The sequence below is a fragment of the Eubalaena glacialis genome, chromosome 6 (assembly GCF_028564815.1).
Source record: "Eubalaena glacialis isolate mEubGla1 chromosome 6, mEubGla1.1.hap2.+ XY, whole genome shotgun sequence".
NCBI lineage: Eukaryota > Metazoa > Chordata > Mammalia > Artiodactyla > Balaenidae > Eubalaena > Eubalaena glacialis.
In genome coordinates, this window is record NC_083721.1 from 105,834,496 (window position 1) to 105,860,653 (window position 26,158).

General features: G+C 40.0%; 1 protein-coding gene across 1 annotated transcript in view; it reads left to right on the forward strand.

Moving 5' to 3' along the window:
- The first annotated feature begins 17,782 nt into the window (after positions 1–17,782).
- KPNA4 (karyopherin subunit alpha 4) overlaps positions 17,783–26,158 on the forward strand; it is a 57,990-nt gene continuing 49,614 nt past the window's right edge. The window contains exon 1 of the mRNA XM_061194510.1: positions 17,783–18,016. Coding sequence (XP_061050493.1) covers positions 17,948–18,016 — 69 coding nt within the window. The 5' untranslated portion in view covers positions 17,783–17,947. The remainder of the gene's footprint in view (positions 18,017–26,158) is intronic.

Here is a 26,158-nt window from a genome sequence, read left to right on the forward strand (position 1 = left end):
CCTTAAAGACTAAGAATGAGTTGCAAAAGGATTAATTCACCACCTGCTCTTCAACTTTAGCTTCAGAAACTGTTGTGTTTTTCAGAGAGAAACGAAGATTGGGGAGCAGATCTGGGAGGAAGATTTGGTTTATTACTGGATAAACTCCTAACGTTTGATTTTCTTTACGTATTTTACCACATGCATGTATTATCTTACGATAACCGCAAAGCCACAATTTTTTTCAAGTTAGCTACCTTTTAAAAAACTACGTAAGTAATAGTTGTTGTTGCTGTTCAATCTCTGCTTTCCCCAAAGTTTCATAGAACTTACTGATATTCTTACTATGAAATTCTCTATTATATTATGTAAAAAACAAAGCTGAACCTCTACATAGTCAATCGGAACAAGTTAATTCTCTGTATTCCCAGGATCATGATACCAAAAATAAGCTGAACTCTTCAAAATTCAAGGCTCTTTTTAGCAAATGTTTTGATCCCAATCCCAACAACTTTTTGTTGAAGCTGCTCATAGGAAATGAAACGAGCTGAGATGAATTGAGTTGGATTGTCTTTTATTTCTTAACCTCAAGCTCCAATCAACGTGCCGTAAGCAGAGGAAATGCATTGAAAAAAAAAAAAAAGGTTGAGAATCTGGACAAGTATTGATGGGATTCAGTCACTGGGTAAGAAAGGACTGCCTGGCTGTGTGAGGCACTGACGTTAAGGTGATAGGAAGCAAAGCAAGTTGAAGTCACCTGGGGTCCAGGGTCAAATTCACCCTGGAAATGAGCCCCAGATAAATTAGCTAATGTTATCTGTGCTCATCTGTGGCTCAGTTGTACTAGTAAGTTAACTTATTAAAGAATAGTGGGCAAAGAGACCTAGATCACCTCCATTTCCTTTCTTGGTGAGGTAGGCCCACTTAGGGCTCCAAAGTACAAGTCCGCAATTGCTTTGGAGAAGTCAAAATCAGAACCTAGGGCTTCTCTGTTCATCAAAATCGGGTTTAAAAAAAAAATGTTTTCTTTCTCCTTCAGCTCTATGTTGGTTCAAAAATATGGAACCATTTATGGAGAAAAATACTTTGCTGACAAAGCCATCCTTTTTCCTTTAAGACGTTTCAACATTCATCTAGCCTGATGTTTTTGTGCAAAAAAAAAAAAAAAAAATTTAGGCGTTAGGAAAGTTTTCCAGGATGATCTACACTAAAATACACAGCCTTTGCACATAGTCCAAATTTCTCTCTATTAGCCTTAAGATTTCATATTTGTGGTTTTCAGCGAGGGTGGGACAGGCTTGACCTGTGTACTATAGTTTGGAAGATATACCATGGTGATTTGAATATATCAAGTCGGTACCTATCCAACTCTAGTGGACACATTCACACACAAGCACAAAAGCCAGGGTCTCTGTCAGTACATCTCAGATTTTATCCCATTGCATTCCAGTGCCTTCTCACAGTAGAACGCATCCATCAACTGAACAGATTTTATCAAGCTTAATTTTCTTGGATTGTATTAGGAAAACAGCAGTCATATTCAATACACTTTTTAAAATTACACATGCTCTCCCATCATGAGAATAATTGTTCTGAGTTTACCTTTCAATTCCTCTGCTAACAGCGCCCTTTCCTTAAGTATATTCCTCACACCTTTATGATGGCAAAATTCCAAATTCATAATAATGCAATGTGACATTACAAAAGATTGCTCTAATACATTTTGGGTGAGTTTCTACATAAATACAATGTCTCCATAATATATTGTGACATTTGCTGCCACTTGTTAAATTCACTTTTATGGTTTTGGCTTTCAAAAAAATTGTATTCGCTTTTCACGAAAATCCCACGTAGTAAGGCACCACAGACTTTGGATTGAAACTATAGGGGCTGAGATTTAAATGATAATTCTCTACTGAATCAGCCACAAAATTATAAAGTGAAATTTTCATATTTTATTTAAAATAATCATCTTTATTAAAACCACTCGACATTTATTACTTTAAATTATTTTAAAGCCACTTTGAAAAGTACAGTCGGCACTTGAATAACACTGGGGTAAAGAGTGCCAACTCTCTGCAAAGTTGAAAACCTGCGTATAGTCAGCCCTCCATTTAATTCGTTCCTCTGTATCCGCAGTTGTGCATTCTCCAATTGAACAAACTATGGATGGGGTAGTACTGTACTACTTACTACTGAAAAAAATCCGTGTATAAATGGACCCATGAAATTCAAACCCATGTTGTTGAAGGGTCAATTGTAAAGAAATTCCACACCTTTATTAATAAACCTGCCACGGGAAGTCTGTAGTGTGATCCTCAATGCACAAACCCTGGAGCCAGGCTGTAGAGTGGGGACCTAACTTCTGCTATTTTAATTTCTAATTTTTTCTTGAGTTCTATCACTTCCTTTTTGAGTTCTAATTTATTTTGCTCTTTTATTTCTTATATATGTATTTTTTAATGTATTTTACCTCATTTTGAGTACTACCTCATAGTACTTCAGATCTGCTTATTGAGTATGTCTTTCTGACGTGCTTTTAATGTCTGTATGAATGTTATTTTACTCCTTATTCTTTTTCCTTATAATAACTTTGTATAGCATCAGATCTTGATATTTTCTTGTTGCTCATTTTTATATGAATTTAGTTTTACTGAATTTAAGAAGAAAGCTTTGTTCAGATAACTTTTATAACTTTGTTCAAAATAGGGCAGCTTGCTTTCAGATGTTTCCTGATTGTTCCCCTTTCCCACATTAGTCTAGACCTTTTTTTTCTTTCTTTCCTTTTTTTTTTTAATTGAAGTACAGTTGATTTATAATACTATGTTAGTTTCAGGTGTACAGTAAAGTGATTCAGTTATATATATTTTTTTCAGATTATTTTCCATTATAGTTTATTACAAGATATTGAATATATTTCCCTGTGCTATACAGTAAATCCTTGTTGCTTATCTATTTTATGTATAGTAGTTTGTATCTGTTAATGCCAAATTCCTAATTTATCCCTCCTCCCACTTTCCCCTTTGGTAACTGTATGTTTGTTTTCTATGTCTGTGAGTCTGTTTCTGTTTTGCATATAGATTCATTTGTATTATTTTCTAGATTCCACAAATAAGTGATATCATAGAGTATTTGTCTTTGTCTGACTTACTTCAGTAAGTATAATAATCCCTAGGTCCATCCACATTGCTGCAAATGGCAAAATTTCATCTTTTTTATGGCTGATAGTCCATTGTATGTATATATACACCACATCTTAAGCCAGTCATCTGTTAAGGGGCGCTTGGGTTGCTTCCATGTCTTGGCTATTGTAAATAGTGCTGCTATGAACACTGGGATACATGTATCTTTTCAAATTAGAGTTTTCATTTTTTTTCTGGATGTATACCCAAGAGGGGAATTGCGGGATCATATGATAGCTCTATTTTCAGTTTTTTAAGGAAACTCCATACTGTTTTCCATAGTGACTGCACCAATTTACTTTCCCACCAACAGTGTAGGAGGGTTCCCTTTTCTCCACACACTCTCCAGCATTTATTATTTGTAGACTTTTTGATGATGGCCATTCTGATCAGTGTGAAGTGACACCTCATTGTGGTTTTGATTTGCATTTCTCTAATAGTTAGCCATGTGGAGCATCTTTTGATGTGCCTGTTGGCCATCTGTATGTCTTCTTTGGAGAAATGTCTATTTAGGTCTTCTGCCCATTTTTTGATTGGGTTGTTTGTTTTTTTGATATCGAGTTGTATGAGATGTTTGTATATTTTGGATATTAGCCCCTTGTCAGTTGCATCATTTGCAAATGTTTTCTCCCATTCAGTAGGTTGTCTTTGTTTTGTTGATGGTTTCCTTTGCTGTGCAAAAGCTTTTAAGTTTGATTTGGTTCCATTCATTTATTTTTGTTTTTATTTCTTTTGCCTTGGGAGACTGACCTAAGAAAATATTGCTACAATTTATGTCAGAGAATATTTTGCCTATGTTCTCTACTAGGAGTTTTATGGTGTCATGTCATATTTAGCGGACTTTCTCTTTCTTTCTTGACTGTTCCTGTCCTGCTAGATTTTGATTATGCGTCCAATCATTTCTCTTCAGTGTGAAGCCCCAGCCTTGAGGCAAAACTAATGCGTCAGTTTTTTTTGTTTTTGTTTTTGTTTATTTATTTATTTATTTATGGTTGCATTGGCCTTCGTTGCTGTGCGCGGGCTTTCTCTAGTTGCGGCAAGTGGGGGCTACTCTTCGTTGCAGTGCGCGGGCTTCTCATCACGGTGGCGTCTCTTGTTGCAGAGCATGGGCTCTAGGCACGCGGGCTTCAGTGGTTATGGCACGCAGGCTCAGTAGTTGTGGCGCACGGGCTTAGTTGCTCTGCAGCATGTGGTATCTCCCCAGACCAGGGCTCAAACCTGTGTCCCCTGCATTGGCAGGTGGATTCTTAACCACTGCGCCACCAGGGAAGCCCCTAATGGGTCAGTTTTGAGAATTAATGGGATTACAACACTCTGGCCTGTGGGCCTTACCTTGAGATCCTCAGTTTCCTAGCCACCTACTAGCTGTGTGACCTTGGACAAAAATTGCTGTACCTTTCTGTGCCTCCATTTCTCCTTTCATAAGATGAAAAAATAGGATGATCAGTTTTCATTCAAGGTGGTTAACACATTGACACCCAGGAATCACTTTTTGAATGTTTGGTTAATAAGTAAAATATCCATCTGCTCCTTCTTTACGAACTCATCTTTAAGTTGTAGAAGCTCTGAGGTCATCCGATCACAACTATCCAAAATCCCCAGTGCCTCAGGGAGTCTATTCATGGGCTAGCCATAGTTAAAGCTTTAATTTACCCACTCAACATACCTCACACCATTTTGGTTATTAATAAAAGATTCAAGAGAAAGGAAAACTGCTCAGTGTCATCCTACTAAGGACACAAATGCCCTTACTTTGGTGTTGAGTCATTTCTTATTACATTTTTTTCATTTTTTTCTTCCCTAGGCTCTCTAGAAACTTGAAGGTAACTTTATTTGTATATAATCAAATAGGACTTCTCAACACCTGGTACTTGAGCAAAAGTGGCAATCTTTTTAGAATGGCCCTGGAAAAACTTTTCTTAAAACTCCAGAGCATTTTTTTAAAGGTTTCTGAAGTTTTCATTTTTTATAGCTTATGATTTACTGCTGAAAATGTGTATGATCTATGGTAAGAGTGTGCCATTTCTTTAACCTGTTGGATTGTATGTTTTCCCTTTTAAGCAACTTTGTTTTAAAACTTATGAATACAAAAAAGGCTAATCAACCAGATTTTTGGAATTCAAGTTGCCAAAAAGCATTTTTCTACATCAACCTAGGATTTATCTACAAAAATATGACCCCAAAAAAGTGTGTGTGGAGAAACTCATGACAACTAAATGCAATGTGTGGTCCTGGTTTGAATACTGGACCAGAAAAAATGTTTTCTTCTTTTTCTATAATTATCGGGAATTGATGAAATTTAAATAATGTCTATAGAGAGCAATATTGTATCAATTTTCCTGATTTAGATAATCACGCTGTGATTGTATAAAAGAATGAACACAAAACATTTGGGGAAAGAGGCATCATGCCTGCAACTTAGTCTTGAAGAGTTCAGAAAAAAGAGAGGATGTGAAAGCAAATGTGGTAAAATGTTAACATTTGGGGACTCTGGGTGAAGGGTAGAGGGGAATTTTTTGTACTGTTCTCTTACAACTTAGTGAAAGTCTGAAACTGTTTCAAAATAAAAAGGATTTTTAAAAGTTGGGGGGTTAAGGGAAGAAAGATAGTAAGATTAATGTTGGTAGGGGCACTTTGAGCATTTACAGTATCCCTGAATGTTGCATGTGGAAACAAAAACCTTATTTTCATAGAAAAGTTGGGGGCTTAGAATGCCTCAAATATCTTGACTAGGATTCCAGAACAAAGTCACTCCCCAGAAGTATTCACTTTGATAGGTGCACTGATGTTTGAGTCAGTAAACTGCCATTCCATATTAGCTGAATCAGTGATATCCTAAAGAGCTAATAACTCAGGCTAAGGTCATTAGAAATAGCAGGCACTATCAGATTGGCAGAGATGAAGTTGAGTTATTATGCTCAGCTAGCATGTGGGGCAACGATGGTGCTTGTAATCTGTTGGTGGGATTTAGATTGGTATAATCTGGTATAATCTTTTTTAAGGCGCCATCGGGTAGTATGTATCACATTTTAAATGTTCATACCCTTTGACTCAGCAATTTTACTTCTAGAAATTTATCCTAAGGAAATAGTGGGGTAAGTGAACAAAGATGTATATTCAAGGATGTTCACTCTGTCACAGTAAAGAACAGGAGACATTATGTGTCCATCAGTAGGAGATTAAATAAATAATGGTTTATCCATACACGAAAACATTCTTCAGCCATCACAAAGTATGAGATAACTGACAGGGAGCAACATCTCTAATATATCAAATAAAAAGTAGGTTGCAGAATAGTATGTATAATATGATCCTATGTATATTTGCATTACTTATTTACATTTAAAGTAGAGATATTACATAGGCATTTATTTTTAAAGAGTGAAGAAACATATGCCAAAAAGAATTTTGGGTAGGTAGAGAGTTAGAAGTGTATACATTGCATTATCCATGGCAGACTATGTAATTTGCAAGTCCCAGTGCAAAATGAAAAGGGGGAGCCTCTCGATAAAAAAAATTAAGAATTTCAAGATAGTGACAGCGATCATTAAGGCAAATGTGGGGCCCTTCTAAGTGCAGAGCCCGATGTGATTATATAGGTCACATGTCCATGAAGCTGGCCCTACATATACACTGTACTATACACTTAGATATATACTGCACTATACTATACATTACACTACAAAGTATATGCTAAGATATACACTACACTAAGTGGTAGTGTATGGAAGGGTGGGTGGAAATATACATGTTGTCTATCCACTCCATCCACCTCTTTGTTATTTTGGGTATAATAATCAGGGCAATACTTTGTGATAAGGGCAATTCAGAGTGTGTTTAAATTATTCCTAAAAGGAGCTAGCATGTTAAGGGTGCCAAGATTAACAATTTGCCAGTGTACCCTTTAGATCACTTTGCATGCCACAAGAGTGCCTCCAAGAGGACTGCCAGAGATTCAATGAGGAGAGAGAGATGTGCATCTCTCAAGAGAAATGTCTGTGGCAAATTTGAATTACTTTTAAAGAGGTTCCACTTTAATGACTATCAGGACAGATAAATGATGAGTGATTTTTTTCTTCTTTTCATGTGGCAAGTAGAAGAAAAAAAAGAACAAAAAATATAAACACGAATTTCCTATCTCTAGAAATTAAATAGCTCTTCTAGGCCATCTGGGTATCCATAAATATTTTTCTACTGCTCTAATTGTTCTTTTTTTTTTTTTGGCTGCATTGGGTATTCATTGCTGCGCGCGGGCTTTCTCTAGTTGCAGCGAGCGGGGGCTACTCTTTGTTGCAGTGCACAGGCTTCTCCTGTGGTGGCTTTTCTTGTTGTGGAGCACAGGCTCTAGGTGCGCGTGCTTCAGTAGTTGCAGCACGTGGGCTCAGTAGTTGCGGTGCGCAGGCCCTAAGGCACGCAGGCTTCAGTAGTTGTGGTGCGTGGTCTCAGTAGTTGTGGCGCTCGGGCTCAGTAGTTGTGGCACACGGGCCTAGTTGCTCCATGGCATGTGGGATCTTCCCAGACCAGGGATCGAACCCACGTCCCCTGCATTGGCAGGCAGATTCTTAACCACTGTGCCACCAGGGAAGTCCCTCTAATGGTTCTGTGATAGACTTGAATTAACCAAATAATAGTATTGCTAGTCATTAGTTGACTGTCTACAAGCTAAATGCTCCTCTGATACTTGTCTTTATAAGTAGAACTAAAAACCTGGGAAGTCTAATTTGGGATCAGCATGGTAGCTTATGTTCTGCCATGTAGAACGTCAAGGTTTGATTAGGCAGATCCTAGGGATGTAGCCAAAAAGGCAAGAGGATAAGACATTCTAATATCTAACAGGCTTTAAATAAGATGGTCTAACACTAACCAGGCCCTGATTCTCAATAGTTTTTATAGGGCCTAATGAGTGAGTGTTGGGATAAGCATGTAGGTGAAAGGACAAGGATTTCCAGGGTTCAACCAAGTGGGGAAGAGGTAAGAAAAACATTAAAAGATTTGTTAAAGATTTTATTTTGAAGTCCATCATAAGGTAACTAAGTCTAACTGACACACCAGGAGTTCCAGACCTTTGACTCTGTAGGCATCTGGAAAATTTGTTGAAACTATTAGAGAAGTTCTCCAAGAGACTTCAGGGTTTTGTATAACATAGTGACAGAACTATAAATAGAAAACTGATAAATCCTATGAGGTGTTATGTATTTCAAGGCTAATTTCTATGTCTTGAATGTGTTCAATCTTGTACTATTTTTAAATTCATTTTCTAGAATTATATGTGTATACATGGTACCATGTGTCACAGCTAATTTATGCTCAGTAATAGGGAAAAACAACTAATAAATACATCAGAGTTCTACTTGTATGTGATTCTCCAAGGCAGTCAATTGTTTTAGGGCATCAGTTCTGTCTTCATTAAAGTTATTAAAATCACTCATATTCATGAGAATTAATTTTCACCCGTCTGACTAGCACTACTATTCTCAAATTTCAAAAAAGGACCCATAATCCAGGTGTAAGACATTACTGAAGGTGGGAATCTATCATTTTCACAAATTAAAAAAAAAAAAGAGCTCCATTAATGCATCTGCCCTTTTTTTGTCTATAGATATTTAACTGCTTTGATCTTAAATATTACAATGACTTTTTCTTTTAAATGATATTATATACACACATGTGTTTGACATGAAGAAATTTCTAATGATATCCTCTGAAGACCGAATGGGTTATGATTTAAGAAATATTGAATTCCCCATTAATGAATGTGTTGCCCTTGATGAGAATGTTGAAGTGAGAATTCAAGCACAAAGTAGGTGGTTGAACTAGTTAACACGTGTGCTCTTTTCCAACTCTGAGACATCATGAATATGAAACAATTCTTACAGGTCTTGAACAGGGCAGAAGATGGTCACAGGGAGATGGGAAAGGAGGCAAATGAGAGAGACACCGTGAAGATATCCTATTAATTCAATACCATCTGTTCTTGATTGGACATGGAATGGCAGGAGAAAAGGATGAAGAATCAGTAACACTTAATGTTTTCAGCTCAAGAAACTAAGTAGAGTAGCACCATTAAGAGAAATGAGAAAGGATTAAGAATTAACAAGTTTTCCTTTTTTCATTGTTTTGATTGTGAAGGAATCCCCTTGAACAGGGTGACTAAAAATAAAATTAACTCTGCATTTCTGTTTTGTTTGTTGGTATCAGAGACCATTCTAGGAGACCAGTCAAGATGTGGCAGGAGAACCCATTCCTGACTGGACCTGTGAGGGTGTGGCCCCGAGGAGGCGGCTGTAGAGGAAAACCTGGCAAACAGGCTAGAATTCAGGAGTCGAGGAAGAACAGTTAATGGAGACATGCTCTGCCTCTTTGCAGATTGACTCAAGAACTGGGACAGGCCTGAGCCTTCAAGGAGCTAGGCAAGTGGCAGAGGATATGAGGTTTAACCTAACAACAAGGAACTCAGACTTTACAGGCTCAATGGAGCTAGTCTTTTAGAAGAATGTCATCAGTGGTATTCGAGAAAACTCAAGGGAAAAACTGGAGGTAGAAAGGGGACCCAGGAAAGTATTGCATCAATCTATTCAGAAAGTAAAATGGAATTGGATATTACTGACCTGTAAATTCTATCCTTGAAACATTAATTATGTGGTACATTTTTCGAGTAAGAGTCATATAACCGTTATTTTATATTTGCATTACTTTGAAAATTTACATGACATATCATCATCTATTACTGTGATACTTAAATTAATTATACTTATTTAACTCTATCCTTACCTTAGGCTGAAACCACCTTAAATGGGATGGCAGGCCAGATCTAGTAGTTCTCAAAGTATGTTCCAGGAACCAGTACAAGCAGCATCAAGTGAGCACTTGTTAGAAATTCAAATCTTTACATGCTATCCCAGACCTACTGAATCACAAACTCTGCGGATGGAATCCACCAATTGGGGTTTTAAGTCTTGCAAGTGGTTCTAAAACACTCTAAGGTTTGACAACCACTGCTTCAGGCATTTCAGACTTAGACCTCTTTAGAGCCTGTTTAGGAAAAAAATACTCTTCTGTTTTCTGTCGACTCACAGCACTACTCTCACTTCGGATCACCAAATGTGTGATTTTCTTTCCCACACCAAACAATTCTGCCACACCAGCTGGGTGACCTACATTTAAACTGAGTTCTGACACTACCTGGAGATAGTGTCAGATCCAACAGGTTAAAGTCTTGTGGGACTGAGCCCCACCCCCTGACATCAGTCACCAGTTGCAAGTTCAAGGTGTTACCTGTGCTTCTGACCTATAAGCAGTAAATTGGGGGTTCATATAACCCCCTCCTGGGGCTTGATTAATTTGCTAGAGCAGCTCACAGAACTCAAGAAAACAGTTTACTTACTGGATTGCCAGTTTATTATAAAAGAATATAACTCAGGAACAGCCAGGTGGAAGAGATGCATAGGGCTCAGTATGGGGAAAGGGCTCAGCTTCCATGCCCTGTCTAGGCTCGCTGCCCTCTCAGCACCTCCATGTATTCACCAACATGGAAGATCTTCAAACCAGTTGGTCTGGGGTTTTTATGGAGGCTTCATTAGCCACTGCTTCAACCTCCAGTCACCCTCCCCTCACCAGAGGTCCCTATCCTTAGGAGCTTTCCAGAAGTCATCATATTAACATAAACTCAGAGGTGGTTGAAAGGATACCCATTTCATTCTGGAGCTATTTCACAAGCTGAGAAGAAAAGGTATCCCTATAACCCTTATTGCTTAGGAAACTACAAAGGTTTTAGGAATTATGTGCCAAAACTGTGGAGGAAGACCAAATATATATTTTTTAAATCACAATATCATTGTGGTCTGGCAGAGATTTTTGTTAAAAACCAGCGAGGTGGGAATTCCCTGGTAATCCAGTGGTTAGGACTCTGTGCTTTCACTGCTGAGGACCTGGGTTCAATCCGAGGCCAAAAAAAAAAAAAAACCAGGGAGGCAAAATGGTTTTTTTGTCTGTTCGGGCTGCTATAACAAATTGTCATAGACTGGGTGGCTTATAAACAACAGAAATTTATTTCTCACAGTTATGGAACCTGGGAAGTCCAAGATCAAGGTGATGGCCAATTCAGTGTCTAGTGAGAAGCTGCTTCCTCATAGACCATAGTCTTCTCACTGTAATCTCATTTGGCGGAAGGGATGAGAGAGCTCCCTGGGGCCTCTTTTATAGGGGAACTAATCCCATTCCTCATGACCTAATCACCCCCAAAGGCCCTACCTCCAAACACTATCACATTGGGGATGAGGTTTCAACATATGAATTTTGCGGGGGCACAAACATTCAGTCCATAACAATGGCCAACTATAAATAGTGGGGGTTTGCAGCTGGTCAGGCCTGGAATCAAACTGGGGCTCCAGTACTTGTTAGTTGTATAGGATCTTGAGCGAGTTGCTTAGCCTTTCTGAACCTCAGGTTCCTCACACAGAAAATAGAAACAATAATATCTACCTTGAGAGGTTACTATGAACGCTGAAGTCTATGTGCCTAGATGGTAATCAGAGTGCTGACTCTGGTGTCAGACCCAGTTCAAATGCCAGCTCTTCTATTGACTGTGTGATCTTGGGAAAATTACTAAACCTCTCTGTGTTTCAGATTTCTCATCTGTAAAGTGAGTAATAATATACTTTCTTCATAGGGTTGTTGTGAGGATTCAATGAGTCAATATTATTAATGGCTTAGAAGACTGCCTGCCCCATAATTGCTCAATAATTATGTTTATAATAGAAATACAAATAACAACAATGATAATAATAAAATACATCACATAGATAGACTACCTAGACCTAGAATATGGTAGATATTAAATATTTGGTAGCAATTATTATTATTATTACTATTTTTAAAAATTTTTTGGCCTCGCTGCATGGCTTATGGAATCTTAGTTCCCCAACTTGGGCCCTTGGCAGTGAAAGCGCCAAGTCCTAAACACTGGACCACCAGGGAATTCCCAGTAGCAATTATTATTGTTGTCATTATAAAATTCTCAACAAGCATAGGATTATAAGAGGCTCCAGTATGTAGGCACCCCCTGATACTTTCATATAGTCTTTACATTCTAATGACTCCCGTCCCCTATGAATAAGCTCTATGGATTATATCAACATCAATTTTCTGGTTCTGATAGTGTACTATAATTACTCAAGATGCTACCATGGGAGGAGATGGAGCTGAGTAAAGGATATATAGAACCTCCTTGTACATTTTTTTTTTTGGCAATGCCTGTGAATCTGTAATTATTAAAAAATAAAAAGTAAAGAAGAAAAAAAAAAGATAGGGGTAGGGAGCATGCCTGAAGTGAGAACTACTGGGGCAAGTGGTTGGGCCCAGTTCCTTATTTCTCAGCCCCTAGAATCCTAACATTCCTCTTTACCAGTTTGGGCTACTGGAAGCCATGGGAGCCTGACTAGTGAGAGCTAGCCCAGGTTCCCATAACATTAGGTAAGATATGAATTTGCAGAATCTCTGATACATGGAATTTTACACGTAAGGAACACTGTACTTTGTCACTTCCTCACCTAGCACAGTTCCTGGTGCATGGTGGCAAAGACAAGAAAAGTGCTCCTCCCAACCAAAGTTGTAACTCTAAATACAGCATTTTCCTCATAGAACTATTGCCACATATTGTCACTAGGTTCTATGACATTCATATAAGTACTTTATAGATTAAATAAGCCCTTGTGGGTTAACTTGAACACCTACTCACTAGTCATGACCATGCTTTTATGCACACATTTCAAAGAACTAATCTTCAAGCAAACTTTTGAAATACCACCCATTTGTAAGTCACTGTACTTACAAACTGGTGCTATTAATACAAATTTTTTTTTTTTAATTTTATTTATTTATTTATTTATTTATTTATTTATTTATGGCTGTGTTGGGTCTTCGATTCTGTGCGAGGGCTTTCTCCAGTTGCGGCAAGCGGGGGCCACTCTTCATCGCGGTGCGCGGGCCTCTCACTTTCGCGGCCTCTCTTGTTGCGGAGCACAGGCTCCAGACGTGCAGGCTCAGCAGTTGTGGCTCACGGGCCTAGTCACTCCGCGGCATGTGGGATCTTCCCAGACCAGGGCTCGAACCCGTGTCCCCTGCATGGCAGGCAGATTCTCAACCACTGCGCCACCAGGGAAGCCCAATACAAAATTTTTAAATTGAAGAGGGATAGTGACTCTTCTCAATTCACTGATTTCAAGTTTCCAAATAGTGTTCTGCTTAACACTGTCTCAAAGTTCCCACTCCCCGCACCCACCAAGTTCTAAACTTGTTAGACCAAGGAAAGTTTTTGTGTTCGTTTGTTTTGTTTTAAGGAATACTTACTAACATCTAGATCTGGGGAACTCTCTGTTTAAGAAACACTGCTCTAAGTCATATGATCAGTCTCCTCGACTATTTGGTTTAAGTGGCTCCTTCTGTGCTGTTTACTTTTTTTTTTAAAGGAATTCCTTTATTTTTATTTTTTATTTATTTATTTATTTATTTTTGGCTGTGTTGGGTCTTAGTTTCTGTGCGAGGGCTTTCTCTAGTTGCGGCAAGCGGGGGTCACTCTTCATCGCCGTGCGCCGGCCTCTCGTTATCGCGGCCTCTCTTGTTGCGGAGCACAGGCTCCAGACGCGCAGGCTCAGTAGTTGTGGCTCATGGGCCTAGTTGCTCCGTGGCATGTGGAATCTTCCCAGACCAGGGCTCAAACCCGTGTCCCCTGCATTGGCAGGCAGATTCTCAACCACTGCGCCACCAGGGAAGCCCTGTGCTGTTTACTTTTTAAAAATTAAAAATGAAGAGTATACGTATCTTTTCATTTTTTCAATATTAGGGTCCAAATAAAAAGCAAGTGAAGGAGGCTTCCCTGGTGGCACAGTGGTTAAGAATCCGCCTGCCAGCGCAGGGGACATGGGTTTGTGCCCTGGTCCGGAAGATCCCACGTGCCGCGGAGCAATTAAGCCTGTGCGCCACAACTACTGAGCCTGCGCTCTAGGGCCCGTGAGCCACAACTACTGAGACCGTGAGCCACAACTACTAAAGCCCATGTGCCACAACTACTGAGTCTGTGCTCTAGAGCCCGCGAGCCACAACTACTGAAGCCCATGCGCCTAGAGCCCGTGCTCCGTAACAGAGAGGCCACCGCAATGAGAAGCCCGCGCACCGCAATGAAGGGTAGGCCCCGCTCGCCGCAACTAGAGAAAGCCCACGCACAGCAACAAAGACCCAACGCAGCCAAAAATAAATAAATAAATAAATTTTAAAAATTAAAAAAAAAAGCAAGTGAAAAAAGTTTAAAAAAATCTATGGATGTTTGCCTGGTGGCAATACAAATAGATATTTACCAATAATCAATGATTTGTACACATGAATTATGAGTATTTCTCCAATTAATTAGTCAAAACTAAGCTTAAAAAAAAAACTAAGTTAAAAGAAAAACTGGTGGCTCATCTTTCTCAGTCAGATTATTATCAACAGCTATGCTTTTAATCTCTTACCATTCTGGGACTTGACTCAAAATAAGAAGTAATTTTTTCCAGGCTCCTCAAAAGTCTGAGAAATCCTGGCAATAAAGAGGAATAAATAAAGTCCCCCACTACCTGATCAGTTCTGTTTTCCTAAGAAAATAAAAGCATATTAACAAAGGTCCAATGTTTTTTTCTCTCTAAAAAAAAAAAAAAAAAAAAGAACCACTCAACTATAAAAAATAGAAATTACACTTTAGTTAAGATTTAGCAACACATAAAACTGCTTCTTGTTTCAGTAAATACTGCCTAGAGCTTTGCTCAAGAAATCACTCATAATTCCCCAAACAGTAATACAAACTGTAAGATCCATATTCTAGATTAAAGAGGGATTCCACAATCTTCAAGTTAATATATGTATCATGAGCATACTCCAAACTGCTTAAATGAAATAATGATCAATTATAATTATTTTTGAAATTACATTTGATCAGCTAAAGCCCTGTATAAAGCTTCACAAATCCTCTCACAAGTCTCTGCTGCAGAACAGAGAAATAAATAAGAAAATAAACAGATAAATTTCTTTATTCAGAAAGTGACTCTAAGAGAATTTCATGACACATTGAAAGCTAGTATCTCCATAATATTTTAGACTTTTCTTATACCAAAATAATAACAAGTCAGGATATTACGTACCTGCTATTGAATATCCTGTTTAAAATAGGTCTCATGTATAAGTCTTACAGTGTTTGGTTATAAATATATTTCATAATACACACAAAAAATTGTTAAATAGTCTGTGTTGAAATGGTATTAATGGCTGCATATTACTATTTCCTTAGTTCAGCAAATTAAATTTCTGAGACTTCCTAACTAAGAGCTACCATATCTTGCCAATTAGATTGCCGATCTGCATTTAGATCTATTACCAACTCCCCGGAAAAAAAAATGTACTCCTTTTATATAAATTATGTATCTTCTATCTGGAAAGAACTGGAGGTACAGACACTAAACATGTAAAGTGAGTGGCAATGGGTAGTGATAATTTCAAATGAAAAATTTAGGCCAGCAAACAGACTACCTAAGCATTATAATTAAGGACAACTGTTCGTTTTAGAAAAGTGTGTCACGACTCCTTCTAAACATGTGGGGGGGGGGTTGCTCTGAAGCCTATGTCTGATCTACCCCCTGAACTTTAACCCTGGAGTGAGCATGATACCAAATTAAGAATTATTAGAAGGAACCCAGTGTAGATTAGAAGCTGTACTAACTCAGTCAACATTTTTAATCACGAAGTGTTAGCTTGTCTTTTAACTTATGAAACATACACTCACAGCAGCTTAGATTCAGGTCCTGCCTTTGATAGTCACTGAGTGCACACTACCATGCCAAGTACTAGGTGTCGGGTATATAGAGAAAAAAAACAAATATGGCCCTTGACTTCAGAGAGCTTATCGTGTAGAGAGGGAGAGAGACCTTAGACAGACATTAAACAAATATTTAAAACCGAAATTACAAGTTGTGGTTATTTCCGGTTTGTATTGCATCTCTCTTAGTGGATAACTGTGATCACACCCTTCTTTTAGGAGTACGGTATTCTAAACTGAATTTTCTTATCCTAAACTCACTTTGAAGACATCAGTGCTACAGTGTGCAATGTTACTTCAATTAAATGATTCTTTGGGGAATAAAGATTTATAATGAACATCATTTTAAACTTAGAATCGGCCTAAATCACTGAATTTACATTCAAGTGAACGTTCAGTGTGAATTATTTCCAGGTACAGCTTCTGTTTGCCTAGGCAGCTCAAAGCATACAAAGTATTGAGGACTTTAAAGGTATTATACTCATTTTAAACGTTTTATCTCTGCACGTTCTACCCCGAAAAATATACCGGTAAGGAAGTGGGAGGGACCAGGTGTAAAAGTTCCCAAAGTAGTTTGAATAAGGGTCTCTTCCCGCTAACTCGCCAAATTTAAACACACCCAAAGCTTCTAAACACCCCGCTTTCCTTCCGATCCCAATTGCTCCTGCATATTTGAGGAGCTATTAGTTGGATTTAAATATATTTTAAACCATTTCCTTCTCCCGCTTTCTAAAACATTTTAGTACGTTCTTTGTAGCTTGTGTTATTTCTGCCTCTGGTAATAACATTTCTGGTAGAGATGTATATCTTTGGAACTCATTTCCTTTCTCAACAGAGTTAAAATATTACATTTCCTATGCCAGGTGCCACGGTCCCCGCCTTCCATAAGTTAGTACTTTGCGGCCGAGGAGCTCCTTTAACTTTCTAAGACGAAATATCCAGGGGGGTGGTATCGTCACAGGATCATCAGCGCTTCCCAAGTTCCCACCTGTTGCGGGACTTGGTTAGAGAGGATGAATCAGATTCGTCTAAAACGTCCTTTGCCTTTTCCACCCAGTCTCTCCCGCTTTCCACTGCGCCTCCCGAACGCACGTCACTCCTTCCAGTCCAGGCCCCGAAGCCGGGCCCCCAGACAGCAGAGACCCCTGCCAGGGTAGGGAGCTCGGTTGAGAGGAGGGGGTTGTCCCGACCCGGGATGGAGCAGAGGCGCAGATCCCACTTCCTGTAAAGCCAGCGGAGCTCGCAAAGAATGCTCTGGAAGAGAAGGCTCACCGAAGAAGAAAAGAACGTACTTTAAGTGGGCTTCGACCCCGGACCCCAGACGTCTGGGGTGGGCCGTACATGAGCAAACCAACTCTTTCCCTGGCGTCTCCTTCCCCTTCCCCTTCCCGCCTCTAATTCTCTTTCGCTTCCTCCCCCTTGCTCCCGGGGCACGTGGTCCCTCCCGGCTCTGCCCCCGCCGCGCCCCTCCCCTCCGGGGCCAGGCCCGGGCCCCTTCTTCCCAGCGTCGCCCGCTTCCCCTTTCCGTTCGCTCTTCCGCCCCCGCTCTCCATCGTTCTTTCTGATTGGTTGAACGCACCGGAGTCTGGTTGGCCAATCGGCGAGCTGGGCTGGCGGCGATGGGCGTGGCCGCGGCGCCGGGGCCCTCAGATCGAGGCTTCCTCCCCCTCGCAGCCGGCAGCACATTCCGCCGCCGTTGCCGCTGCCCGGCCCGCAGTTGTCTTCGCCGGAGCTGCGGTCGCGCTGGGGTTAGGGCGGGGGGGTGGGGAAACGGGCGGGGAGAGGAGGAGAAGACCGCGGCGGAGGCAGGTGAGAGGAGGAAGGAAGCGACGCCGCGGCGGGCACAGCAGCACAGGCGGCGGCCCGGTTGCTGGGAGTGTCGGTGCGGCGTGGTGGTTGGGGCGGATCCCGCGGGGCCCGGGCGGGGGAAGGAGTCACCGGCCCGGCCATGGCGGACAACGAGAAACTGGACAACCAACGGCTCAAGAATTTCAAGAACAAAGGCCGCGACTTGGAGGTAAACTCGGGGGCGCCGGAGGGGTGGGGGCCGTGGGCCTCGGGTCGATCTACGCCGGGACTCGGAGTGTGGGGAGTAGGGGCGGGAGCCGCCGCCGGGCCGTGGGGGAATGGCGCTGGGGGCCGGCCCGTCCGTGACGCCTGTGCTAACGCGCCGGGAAGTTTGTGTCTGGCCTGGTCCGCCTCCGCCGGGGAGCGAGGTGCCGGGGTACCGCCGGCGCGGCCTAGGCCTGCCCCGAGGAGCCGGCCCGGCTCGGGTGCGAGGGGCTGCGCCGCGCGGCGGGGAGGCCGGGCGCGGCGAGTGCGGAGGAGGCGTGCGTGTGCCGCGCTGCCCGGGCCGGGCTGCGGCCCCCATCCCGGTAGCGGCGGAGATTCCGGCTCTCGCTCCCGCACCGACGTCGGGCGCCGCGGGCAGGAGGGCGGTGGGAGGTGGCGGTGGGGGGGGGGACTAGCGTGTGGCGACCGAGTGGGTCTCAGAACTTCCTCAGCGAGGCCCGAGTCGTCTCCACTTAAAGGCATTTTCTCTGGTCTTCCCGACTCCCGCTTTACCCCTGCCTCCCCCCAGTATCCAAACTACAGGAGTCAACTTCTCCGTTGAAAAAAAACACCCCCGGCGTGAGAGGCCATCCTGGTGACGCTAACAGTGCCTTCCAGCGGCCTGTGTTTTACTATGGATATAGCTGATTCAAGATGTGGCTCACGCTGTGCCCTCTTCCAGGCAAAGGATACCCCTTATTTCAGCTTGTTCACAAATCTCTTTACCCCCTCCTGAGAGACCACCAGCTGCATTCTTACATATAGAGTCCAAAGGGTTATACAAAGCTGTCATCTTCTAGTCTACAGTATCCTTTCCCTCCACCTGCCGGTGGTGGTGGTAGCGGGGGATGGGGTGGGTTGTGGAGTGGTACCATCACATTTTATTATTTGAAAAGGGTGAAAAGCAACCTTCATTATCTTAACAGCTGCTCCTGAAGTTCTTAGGCTACATACGGTGTGTGGGTTAAGCACACACCCACATCACAGATTTTTAATAGAAGACTTCTTGCCTTCAGGTTTAGGCGTCTAGGTAAATAGGGGTTTTTGTTTGTTTTTGTTTTCCATTCTGCATCTGAATCAGGAGGTTAGCTTTTAGGAGAAAGTGGTCAAGTAGTATTTTTTATGTTGTTTCTTTGTACTTTTTTATACTGAGATCTTCAAATTCCCATCATCTGTTTCTGAACTTTGAGCATTTGCTTGACTGAGATAGTAACTGTCTTTTGGACTTTCCACAAAGCCATTTACTTTCCAAGGCAGTTAGTGCTGTCTTAGTGGGTTTCCTAGTTTGAGGGACTATTTCCTAGTTGAAGTGAAATTTCAGCATCTTTATTGAGATAATTCATATGCTATAGAAATTGCCATTTAAATGTAGAACTTAACGATTTTTATTAAGTTTACCTAGTTGTGTAATGATGTGATTAAAAATTTTTTGACCAGTATTAATATTTAAAATGAGGGAAAAAATCACAAATTACAAAACCTAAAAACATAAATACCACAAAGTTACAAACATCCAGAGAAATAGCAATTAAATGCTTGACAGTCCTTCTGATCCTTTTCCCCTCTACATTTCTGGCTGCGCTTTTTTTTTTTTTTTTTTTTTAACATTTCACTGAGATGTAATTCAAATACCATACAGTTCACGCATTTGAAGTGGCTTTTGGTGTTTTCACATAGTTGTGCAACCACCAGCACAGTCAGTCTTAGGACATTTTCATGTAGAAAGAAACCCAAAGAAGAAACCCAAAGAAACCCAAACTCACTAGCAGTCACTCTTTGTCTTTTTAGATTTGCCTATTCTGGATATTTCATATAAATGGAGTTATACAATATGTGATCTTTTGTGACTTGCTTCTTTTAGGTAGCATAATGTTTTCAAGGTTCATACACTCTGTAATCAGAATGTATTAGTGCTTCATTCCTTTTTATAGCTGAATATTCCAGTGTGTGGATATACTACATTTTGTTTATTCCTTCATCATTTGATAGACTTTTGCATTGTTTCCACTTTTTAACTATTATGCATAATGCTGCTCTGAATATTCATCTACACATTTTTGTGTAGACCTGTGTTTTCAATTCTCTTTGCTTATACACCTAGGTGTGGAATTACTGGGTCATATGATAACTTTATTTATTTATTAAACATCTTTATTGGAGTATAATTGCTTTACAATGTTGTGTTAGTTTCTGCTGTATAACAAAGTGAATCAGCTATATGTATACATATATCCCTATATCCCCTCCCTCTTTTGTCTCCCTCCCACCCTCCCTATCCCACCCCTCTAGGTGGTCACAAAACACATATGGTGACTTTATGTGGAGTTGCCAAACTATTTTCAGGTGATCCTTATTTTTTGAATTGATGTTTCCCCTTACTGTGTATCTCTTATTATTTTAGTCAAAATAAGATTGTGTTGATTCTATATTAGAACAATATTATGATATGTGACTTTTAAAAAAATAATTATAAATACATATTAGGTAAAATTTTTTTGAGAAGTTCATTGTGCCTTATGGGCATCCTTGTGACTTTGATAACCCTGTGTGTGTATTAGGAATATGAATATTTTCACATTTCCACATAAGGAAATGGAATATGACTTTAAGGGAAAGTCATACTCTCTCCTCACTTGTGATTTATTCTGTCACATATGCCTGCAATGAGATAGAAACATCTTTTATTATCCTTAGAGAACACTAGAATGCCTATTTTATGTACTTATTCATTACATATATGCCTGTGTCCCTCAAAATACTAATTATGCCCATTTCCTCCCCCCTCAAAATATGGTTTCTGTATTGTGCTACAACAAATTCTAAGAAAATACTGCTTTTTGGTTGGTCTTACAGTGCCATGTTTCATTGGAAGGTCTTTGAAAAGAAGTATGGACCAGTGCTGTCCAATGAATTTTATTTAATCCGGTATATCCAAAATACCATTTCAACATGTAATCAGTGTAAAAAAATTTAATGAGATGTTTCATGTTCTTTTCATACTAGTCTTCAAAATCTGGTCTGTCTTTTACACTTACAGCGTATCTCAATTTCGGCTAGCTACATTTCAGGTTCTTAAAAGCTGCATATGGCTAGTGGCTACCTTATTGGACAGCACGGATATAGAGGATAGCGTGAGATAATTATAACATTTTTTGGTTTGATCTAACATTGTTTGATTCCAAATTATGATGAGTACAAAGTCTTAAGAGTTAATTTAATCTAATCTCTAACTGTGTGTGCCTTTGGGAGAATCAGTTAGTCTTAGGGTTCTTTCCTCTGTAAAACTAGAGGTCCTTGACATCTGCTTCATGAGTGTTGTGAAGATTAATAGGTTAATGTTAGGAAGATGCCTGGCAATTCTCTGAGCATTTATCACCTTCAGCTTTTCTTAGGGGGAGGAAGAAGATTTAATAGGATTCAGTGAAATTGATTCTCTAACTCCCTTATTTGCAGTTGGCTCTTTGTTTTTTCTCTGTGTGCATATATAAGTTATGTTGAACTTAAAATTAATGGGAACATTTTTAATGTAGAGAGATGTAATTGCTCATTGAAGGGCAGTTTGGGCACAGGGAATTAGTGACCCTTGTAAAGTCAGAATTTCTAAGAGTTGGAATTGAAACTGATTCCATAGCCTTCAGTCTGATAGTTATTCCTGTGTTACATTCTACCATTCTGGCTCCTCCAAAATATGGTCATGCTAACTTCTTGAAAGATAAAAGCATTAAAGAAGTTATATGTCAGTATCCATTTAAAATAACTTGTAGGAACTGTCAGATGACATTCAGGGTGTGGTTTCTTTTGTGCAGTGTGGTAGAGGATCATCATTATTAGTTTGAGATAGTAACGATAGCGAGGGTATGCACAATGCAACACAGGAAATGGGTAGTGACCAAATTTCAAATTAAAAAATGTGTCAGAATAAAGCAAATTAATCTCATCTAGCTTATGTTTTAAAAGTAGAGGGGGAATTCTCTTATAGACTTTCTAATAAACCTGCATAATTTTTATAGAAGTTCTGAGGTTATCCAGGATTGAATAGAGCATAAGTTATGTTAGAAAAATAATTAGATCTTATAAAAACACTACTTTAAGAAAAATATCCTAAAAATAAAAGAATATTAAAATACTGCATAATTGGAAACTTGTTATTGTCCACACAGCATCAAATATGAAGTCAGGTTGAACTTCAGGAAAAAATAGTTGCTTGGTTGGCAAGAGTTTAATAAATTGATCAGCTGTTTTATTGTTTAGAAATGGCCTTGGTGATTTGTTAAACTGTACAGAGTGAAAGGCATTGTTAAGCTATTAAGTCTTGTTAACTTTTAGAGACTGACCTCTCTCATCACAAATCTTGGACCATATTTACTATACTTAAAATAACCACTGTCTAATTTTTCATATAATAGTCCAAGCATGTGACAATATGAAATATCTGATAGAAATATAGTTGGGAATTAAATAATTGTTTTTGTGCTTCCTTTCAGCTTTCCTAGTTTATAAGGCAACCAATTTCAGAATTGCTTCATTGATAATTTTCTTAGAGATATCAAGATGTCATTTTTCATAGAGACTAGTATGTCAAATGTGAATATAACAAGATTGGGAAGAGTTGTAGGAGTGATTTAGCTTTAAAAGAATGAAACAAGTTTAGGAAAAATGTGTAGGTAATTTTTAAACATTGATCTCTTGTATCTGATAGTGGTTGTGGGTCCTTAAGATATTTTTAAATGTTTACTGGAGCAGCATTCATCTACTTGAGGCCTATAATGGTGAAATAAGAGTTTGTCAAATCTAACCTTGAACAATGATTGTGATACTCACTGGTTTAGTTTTGGAACAGAGCAGAAGTCTGATTAAAGGGAACTAACTTCTTGAGCATCTACTGTATATGCTTTTAATTGTATTCTCATTTCTCTCAGTCATGTAAGTAGGAATTATTATTATGTAAAGAAAAAAATTCTAGAGTTAAGTGACATAATAGCATAACATTCAAGGGAAAGGTCTTAACTCAGGAATGTCAAAGTGAAGTCAATACTATTTGTACTGTACTATATTACCTCCCTTTAACTTCTCTCAGCCTTAATACAGATCTCAAAGTTGATTAAAAGGCTATATGTGAAAGCACCTAGCATAGTACATGGGGTATAATAGGCATTCAGTAAGTGTTGTTTCCTTTTTTTTTTTTTTTTTTTTAAAACCAGATATCTGTTTGGAAATTGTGTTTTATTTGTGGACTTTAAACTAGAGAACACAGTCTATTTACTTACTGTGCTTTCCATTTAGGTTTAATAAGACGGGGATGAGGGAGACTCCTTTCTTCCACGGATAAAATGAAAACAATCTTTGTATTGGCACCTACTAAATAAGGACAATATATATGTGCTTGTTATGGTCTTAGTTCAGAAATTTTCAGAGCTTTGGGGCTCAAGACCCATTTATGTGGTTAAAAATAAGGACCCTCAAAAAGCTTTATTTGGGGGACTTCCCTGGTGGCACAGTGGTTAAGAGTCCGCCTGCCGATACAGGGGACACGGGTTTGAGCCCTGGTCCGGGAAGATCCCACATGCCACAGAGCAACAAAGCCTGTGCACCACAACTGCTGAGCCTGTGCTCTAGAGCCTGCGAGCCACAACTACAGAGCCCGCGTGCCACAAGTACTGAAGCCCACGTGCCTAGAGCCCGTGCTCCGCAACAAGAGAAGCCCCCGCAGTGAGAAGCCCATGCACCACAACGAAGAGTAGCCGCTGCTGGCTGCAACTAGAGAAAGCCCACGTGCAGCAACGAAGATGCAATGCAGCCAAAAATAAATAAATAAATGTATTTTAAAAAATTTTAAAAAAAGCTTTGGGAGTTTCTATTAATATCAGTTTTTACCATTTTAGAAACTAAAAGTAAGAATTTTAAAAAATATTAACTCAAAAATAACACTAACAAAGCTGTTTTTTAAAAATAAATTTATTTATTTATTTATTTTTGGCTGCTTTGGGTTTTCGTTGCTGTGCGCGCGGGCTTTCTCTAGTTGCGGCGAGTAGGGGCTACTCTTTGTTGCAGTGCACGGGCTTCTCATTGCGGTGGCTTCTCGTTGTGGAGCATGGGCTCTAGGCACACAGGCTTCAGTAGTCGTGGCACACGGGCTCAGTAGTGTGGCTCGCGAGCTCTAGAGCGCAGACTCAGTAGTTGTGGCGCACGGGCTTAATTGTACCGCGGCATGTGGGATCTTCCCGGATCAGGGCTTGAACCCGTGTCTCCTGCATTGGCAGGTGATTCTTAACCACTGCGTTACCAGGGAGGTCCCAGAGCTGTTTTATATAAACATAAATTTCTAACCGAAGATAACTTATTTTTCAAAACCCAGAAAATTTGGTGAGAAAAATGGCCATGTGTAACATTTTTTTGAGTCTCTTTAATGTTTGGCTCAAGTAAAGATAGCTGAATTCTCATATCTGTTTCTTTCTTTTTTGTTTTTTTTTAGATTTATTTCACTTATTTATTTATTTTTTGGCTGCATTGGATCTTCTGTTGCTGTGGGCGGGCTTTCTCTAGTTCCCGCGAGTGGAGGCTACTCTTCATTGCAGTGCGAGGGCTTCTCATTGCGGTGGCTTCTCCTGTTGCGGAGCACAGGCTCCAGGCGTGCAGCCTTCAGTAGTTGTGGCACACGGGCTTTAGTAGTTGTGGCACACGGGCTTCAGTAGTTGTGGCGCACGGGCTTAGTTGCTCTGCGGCATGTGGGATCTTCCCGGACCAGGGCTCAAACCCGTGTCCCCTGCATTGGCAGGTGGATTCTTAACCACTGCGCCACCAGGGAAGCCCCCTCATATCTATTTCTGAATTCAATCTTTTGGTATGTTCTTTTGGTTGAAGTATATGAAGAACATCCAATTTCACACAGTAGGCAGTTGGAAAAGGGAGGAATGTTTAATAGCCTTTTCAGATAATTAAGGAAATTATTCGTTGATATACCATATTATACCATATATGCCAAAACTCCAGAAATAACACTTTCTTAAAAGTTAGTTGCAATGTGGAATCTGAAACCATATTAGTAAACTTTTCTTACTTTGTTACATTAAAATCCATTGGTCTGTCTTGCACTTGGACATGCCTGATTTTGTAACATCATGTATTGGTCATTTGGAAAATATTAGTTCAGTGAGTTGTGTAGATCTTCCGAATGCTGACACATTTTATTTTACAATGAAAATTCACAATTATTAGCATCGCCACATAGCTCATCAGAAAAATCTTAAATATTGGTAATCTGTCAAGCTCACAGTGGTAGATACAAGTTTTCCAAAATTCTTATCTTCACTTGAAAGCTCAAATTTTGTCATTAGCAAGAGATACTTTAAGTTGTTTTCCTTGAAGCCATAAGTTCACTTTGCTCATTTTTGTGAAAACATCTGCCAGACACTTTCTAAATAGCCATAATTTGTCTCTCAGTTGTTCTTTCAAGTAAAAGTGATGTTCCATGAAAAAAGTGGCTAGTTCAATTAGCAACTCAAACAGTCCCACAAATACTTTTTCCTGAAACAGTCATCCTACTGCAGAAGGGGGTATGCTTTTGAAATGGTTTATGTGTAATCCCCATTTTATCACAAAATTTTAGAAAGGAAAGGCCGGTTTTTAATAAAAGTAATTTTTTTACTGTTTCATCAAGGACATTACTCTTTTTTTTTTTTTAACATTTTTTTCTTTTTTTTTTAATTTATTTTATTTATTTTTGGCTGCATTGGGTCTTTGTTGCTGTGCACGGGCTTTCTCTAGTTGCGGTGAGCGGCAGCTACTCTCCGTTGCGGTACGCGGGATTCTCATTGCAGTGACTTCTCTTGTTGTGGAGCACGGGCTCTAGGTGCACGGGCTTCAGTAGTTGTGGCACGCGGGCTCAGTAGTTGTGGCGCGCGGGCTCTAGAGCACAGGCTCAGTAGTTGTGGCGCACGGGCTTAGTTGCTTCGCGGGATGTGGGATCTTCCCGGACCAGGGCTTGAACCCGTGTTCCCTGCATTGGCAGGCGGATTCTTAACCACTACGCCACCAGGGAAGCCTCTCATCAAGGACATTCTTTAGTGAACAGGCTTTTTTCTTTTTAACTGAAACACAATGACTATTA